This window comes from Pipra filicauda, unplaced genomic scaffold, assembly GCF_003945595.2.
Source record: "Pipra filicauda isolate LSUMZ 115617 unplaced genomic scaffold, ASM394559v2 scaffold164_size1636381_pilon, whole genome shotgun sequence".
Lineage (NCBI taxonomy): Eukaryota > Metazoa > Chordata > Aves > Passeriformes > Pipridae > Pipra > Pipra filicauda.
Window position 1 is genome coordinate 550,739 of NW_024104151.1, and position 6,000 is coordinate 556,738.

Genomic DNA, 6,000 nt, shown 5'->3' on the forward strand with positions numbered 1-6,000 from the left:
TATGAGATAATGGAAAGTGTATTGTGGCATGTGAATTACTTTAGCCTCTTGGTGGTAAATGTTTGCTTAACCATAAAAGAACGTGTTGAGGTCCTTGCCAAAGGAAAGGTATTGCCATACTTTGCATTTAAGGTACTGTAAATAAAGCAGTAAATATGTTTCTTTTCATGTATGTTAATACACAAGTTATGAATGCATTCATTCAATAAGAAATATACTGTTATCCCTTTTAAAGGGTTTCAGTAAGAAGAGGTCATAATTACTTTGGCTTGAGTGAAACATGAAACCAAATATTTTCATGATGATTTGAAGTTGAATATGAGAGAATTTTTGCTCAAACTAAGTCTCCCTTAAATCCCAAGAACTCAAATCCTGTTTTACCCTCAGTATTCTAGTTGTGTGCTGACTCCTGATGTACTGCTCTTAATCACACATTACTGTAAATCATTAAGTGTATGAATCCTTCACCATCCAGTGTTGGTTTTGGCAAAAGAAAATACAACTGCATAGTATTTTAATGATCAGAGGAGGTACAGCAGCCATGGGCAATACTACACGTACTGCCTGCAGTATATTTGGTTTTGGACTTAATTTGCCTTTAGCTGATAAAATAGCTTAGTGGTAATTTAATAATGCTGATTGCAGAAAGAATTGCATAACTCGGATTGCAGTGTGATAATATAAGAGCATCCTTTGGATGCTGCTCTTATAGGAAGTGAAAGCAACAGGGTCCCACCTTCAGAGGCCTTTGAAATACCCTTCCTTTCCCTAAAATCTCACATCCAGTTTTCCAGTTAGAGTGTTGGGAGAAAATATTACAGTCTGAGGAAATAATTGTGCTCAGAGAGCTTTTTGATATTTTCTTTTCCCAGAAAATGTATGTTATGTCCTTGCTAGTATTAAAATCCAAAATAAACTTCCTGTTATTTTTAAGGTACAATGAACTGGATGCCAGTAGAAGCCTCTTAGACAATTTGAAAGGCAAAGTAATAATTGAGTATCCAACATTATTTGTGGTCTTGAAAACACTGAAGAATGACATGGTGGTTCTTGGCAAAGGTGAGCATATATATATTTCCTGTTATGCTATACTTAGATATTTTACTTACAGAAACAGTAATTAAGGATATACCTATTAATAATGTCAGGAATGGGCAGTATGTTTTGTATTTCACTCTGAATCAAAACAATTGCTATAAAAAAGCTATTATGAATACTTTGTCTTAAAAATACTGACTGATGACCTACATCCATTAGCTGTGTTGTATGTGTTTTTCTAACTTTTTTTACTGGTACTTTATTCTTTTTCTAAAAAAATATTTATAGCCTTTAAAGTAAAACAACTCTTCAGACTTGTGCTAATTTTTTTATGTAGCAAAGTCAGGCTGTCTGGGGAAGATGAGTTTCAAGTAAGCCTGGTAATCTTGCATCCTAGCATAGCTCCTAACTTTGGACAAATAATTCTGAATTGTGGGATATTTATTAGGAATCATAATGGAAAAGTAGGTTTTGGGGTGGGTTAAAAGCACAGTGTTATCTTTTGAAATTTACTTGAGGGAAAACTTTCATCTTGGAGTTAACTTGAAAGAGATTCCAGGTCTAGCAAGAATTGGTATTTTAATTTTTAAGTGAATTTCCGTTGTTCTCCCCAGTATAAAGGCTTTTCTTTCTGCAGCTGCTGAAATAGGGAATCAGTTCTCTTGTCTCCTAGTCCCCCACCTGGTCACCTTAGCTGTCAAATTCCATACTTTTCAGTGGTGAGCCAGCCTGTAATTTTTACAAATTTTTGAGGAAAAGCTTTGAGATATATTTGCAATTACTGTTTCCCTGTGGCAGCTCAATCATGGCTCTGTATCTATATGATTTAACTGAATAAATATGTGACTGAGAATATTGTACCAGTGATACTGAGCTTCCATGGATCTTGGCTGTTCTGGCTAGATTACACTGAGTGATCCACTAAGTGAGGGCAACCTGCTCTCAAAGATATGGCGTGTAAAAATTCATTGGGCTGTGCACTGCAAGGGCTTCTGAGAGTGAGACGGTGTGCCAGGGGATAAGGTAGGAGTGTTGTCTACATGACTGGGTCTACTGATACTCACCCTGGGAGTGCAAAAAACAAACACTGGAGTACATGAAACTAGGTATTTTTGTGTTTATCCATTGTTTCTTGATATAGATCCCTTGCTTTTCATTAGTCAGCCCTACCCTTATGATTTTGAGATCAGGAGGGAATTACAATTGATTGACTCATATACTTAATCTGAATGGGGTTGTTGTCATCGTCTCCTGAGCTAATAGGGAGGTTGTCCTTTTAAGGGTATAGATTCAAGTAAAGTGTTGATTGAACAACTATATTTTGAGGTCATGCTGCAGCAGCACCTAGCTGATTCTGTAAAAGGCAGAGAAGGGGAAGAGAGAGACAGTAATAGCTGGGGAAAGCTCTGTCACAGGGCAGGGCAAGTGTGTATCTTAAGGACAGTAAGCTTCCTCTGCTGCAGGGATCATTGGGTTAGCAGTCATCCCTGAAGCTGGTATTCTAGGAACACTGACAGCTATTTCCGGTTTTGAGAACTATTAGTTTTCTTTTGTTTTTCATTGTTGTTTTAACTGTTTCTATATATTCCATAAAAAAGAATTTAATAGCTCCCTATTGAGGTGTCTTGGGTATAACACAGCAAAAATTATGGCAAAAATATCATGATTTTTGCAACTTTTATCATAACTTATTTTTGTCATCTTCTCAGTTAGGATGACAAACTCAGCCTTGAGTTTGTTTTGGATCCTGTGCTCTTGGAATTTTTTCTGTTAAGAGTGGAAGCCTGTGACACTAACTTCAGATTCTTTCAGAAAAACTGTGTTCAGAACATGAATATAAAACTAGGAGGGCTTTTTTGTTGCTATTATTCTGTCTGAAGACAAAATACCACTTTTGTTGAAGTGTGTCACAATCAGTGTACTCTTCTGTTCTGTGTCATGTTTACAGAATATAGGAGGAAAAAAACCAGTTTTCATTTTGCTTTAGCAGTTGCATTCACAGATAATTGCTAAGAGTGCAAATCTTGAGTTCATCTCCAGACTGTCCGGGGAGAAATCTGTTGTAATCAGAGAGGTATTCTAGCCCCTTCCCATCTCCCAAGAAGTGACCTTTCTGCTACAGCATCTTCTGTGCTTCCTGCAGTCCAGTTTCTTTGCCATGTATGGCTTTTTGTATCAGTTGCATGCTCCTCCTATGCCATCCATCCTGCTCTTGCTTATCCTATTTCTACCAATACTGCCTTTCCTTTCTGCCTTACTTGTGCCCCTGGAGGGACACTTGTCTCGCTCAGAGCGCCTGTCCGGCTGACCTCCCTTTGCATTCCAGGCAAACAGCTGCCACATTGATGAGTGGATGTCTGGCAGGGTGTCTGCTGCAGTACGAGGGCTCAGCTACCATAACCCTTCTGACTCTGCTGGCAAGGGACCCAGGCTGGAACAAGGAACAAAGTCTTGTGGGAATTTTAATTGCTAAAATATTGTTTCTTTACTGAGCAGTCTCAGATCTACCCCCTTCCTCGGGAAGAACAGAGGCAAGTTTTTGTAGCCACAGCAACAGGCACACGTTGGGGAAAGATCACCATTCTACCTGTGATTCAAGTAGTAACCCCCAAAGACTGGGGGAGAGCTAGAGCTGGACACCTTCAAAGAGAAGCTGCTAAAATTTAATGAGCATGAAGACTTTTTCCTCTCCTTTTTTTTCAGAAATGGCTGATGTATTTTGGCTGAAACTTTCAAGTAAATAAGGAAAATGAGGATTGAGAACAGAAACTGCCACTGAAAAATCCGGAGTTTAAATTTTTAATTATAAGTAAACTGCAGACAGTTTTATGGTGGGAATGGGCAATCTTAATTTATAGGCAATGCTATCAGCACCATACAAATATGTTCTTTTTGAGTGAAGACAATCTATAATTCCTGTTAAATAAAACTTATTGTAACAGACAAAAATAAAGCTAAAATTTGTCTGTTGAGCTTTGCTGTGAGTCAGAAGATTGCCACATTCTTTTATGTGATGTTTTGATGCTTGACTTGCTTAATAGCAAAACCTACAGGTGCTCTGATTTCAGCATACAAGGTCAGTCATGGCTGAAGATAGTAGGGGATTATAGAAGTTTTCACAGGACTTAGGGGCAAAAACAATCCTTACTTTTTGCATTACTCAGTACATATCTGGCATATAAATGTTAATTGATTATACACTAGATTTAATGTAGACAAAATGTGACCTCTGATGTTTCTGGGTGAAATGCCTCTATTTTCTTGAACAAATTCCTTGGAAACTGTACAGGTGCACACTGTGTCCTATGTATTATCCATGTTTGCCAGCTGTAGAACTTATCTTGACAAGACAGTAACTATACTTCATCAGCTCCCTTTCTCATAATGAAGCATCTGACACTAAATGCTCAAACAGGTCTTTAAATTCATAGGCAGATCAAATACTGAAAATAACAATGAGAGCAGAGAGCAGAGTGTGAATCATGGGCCTGCTTTGCTGTAGTTTATTTTTGTGCTGCTTGAGTGTCACCAACCAGTGGCATTTGGTGACCTCACTACAAGGTGACGAGGGTCAGTGCTTGTTAAAGAAGGATTCATGGGGTGTGAGGCTGAAGACCAGTTTTGGAAATGAGTGCTTCGCTATATGATCTCAGCAGAGCACAATAGCCATGCCCTAAAGCACAAGTTGTTGTGCAGCTTGAACCTCATCAGCCTTAGCTATGGATTCACATAGTTTATCACCATCTTTGGGATGCTGGAACATGTGGAAGAAGCACATAGGTACATCATTTTAATTTTCTGTTTTGAATTTCTCAGTAGTTCCCCATCCTAACTGAAATGCTAGTAAAAGCGTAAATGACTTATAATGTGTTACAGTTGCGATACGTGTATGTAGCAACTCGAAAACGACATTTAAAGCAAACCAAGCGAAGGACTTACAATTCTCAGTGGAGGAAGAGTTTTGTGCTTTTCTACTTGACCGAAAGACCAAGATTTAAAAACTAAAATAAATTCTCGACATTGCCTGCTTTCTCCTTCAACAACAAGATCGTACCCAGGGCTTTATCTCATGTTGTGAGACTGGTTATGTCTTATGAAATAGCTGTCCTCAAGAAAAGTGTGATTGAAAGGAAAAGAAAATAGGAAACTGCTTCTGGTTGATGAACCAACAACATTACTGAAACTAATTGCTTGTTTGGTTTTTGTGTTCTATATCCTCAGATGGCAGTGAACCTGTAGAGAACTCGGACAGTGAAAGTTCATCTATTTCATCTGTGGAGGAAGGGGAAATTCGGGACAGTTCATGACGGTGCTTTGAGAGGAGAGGGTGGAATGAGCTTTTTGGGTTTTTAATTATTTAATTAAATGATTTTTTATACAACTGAATTCCTAGAGGTTTGGTTTAACTTTCTTCGCTAAAGTGCCTGCCTATTTTTGGATTTAGTAATGCATATTTAGGGATGTAAATAAAGAGATGGGGAATTGCTGGTTCCAGAAAAAAAAATATATTCTTATTTAATTGCAGCCTTCAATTGCACCATTGTTTTTCATTTTTTTCATTTTCCTCTATCAAGCTCAGTGTCTAACTTCCAGGTTTAAATATCTGACCACATATTTGTATTTTATGTGGATTTGGGTCTTAATGCTTGAACTTACTGAAGAAAAATGAAATTAATTCTAATGAAATCAATGTTTCATTAGACATAGACCCTGAAAAGGGTCTTTTGTTACTTTTGACTTTAGTCTTTTATGGTGACATTTTGTGTGCTTTGGTGCAATACTTTTTTTGTCTTACTTGGTTGCATTGTTGTTTAATATGTTAATGGACAGGTGTTTTCAGGGTGGCTTGTTGCTGTATGTTTAATCTTCTACCTGGATCTTCTACGTTAGCGTGGGGTTTAAAATCAACAGAATTGGATGCATAGAGTGGCACTGATGCAAATATACTGCACTTCTAAAGAA

At 37.7% G+C, this 6,000-nt stretch overlaps 1 protein-coding gene across 1 annotated transcript in view; it reads left to right on the plus strand.

Moving 5' to 3' along the window:
* Positions 1-6,000, plus strand: part of ZNHIT6 (zinc finger HIT-type containing 6) — a 32,344-nt gene extending 26,344 nt beyond the window's left edge. The window contains exons 9-10 of the mRNA XM_027719942.2: positions 935-1,059; positions 5,260-6,000. Of these exons, the coding sequence (XP_027575743.1) occupies positions 935-1,059; positions 5,260-5,345 (211 nt within the window). The 3' untranslated portion in view covers positions 5,346-6,000. The remainder of the gene's footprint in view (positions 1-934; positions 1,060-5,259) is intronic.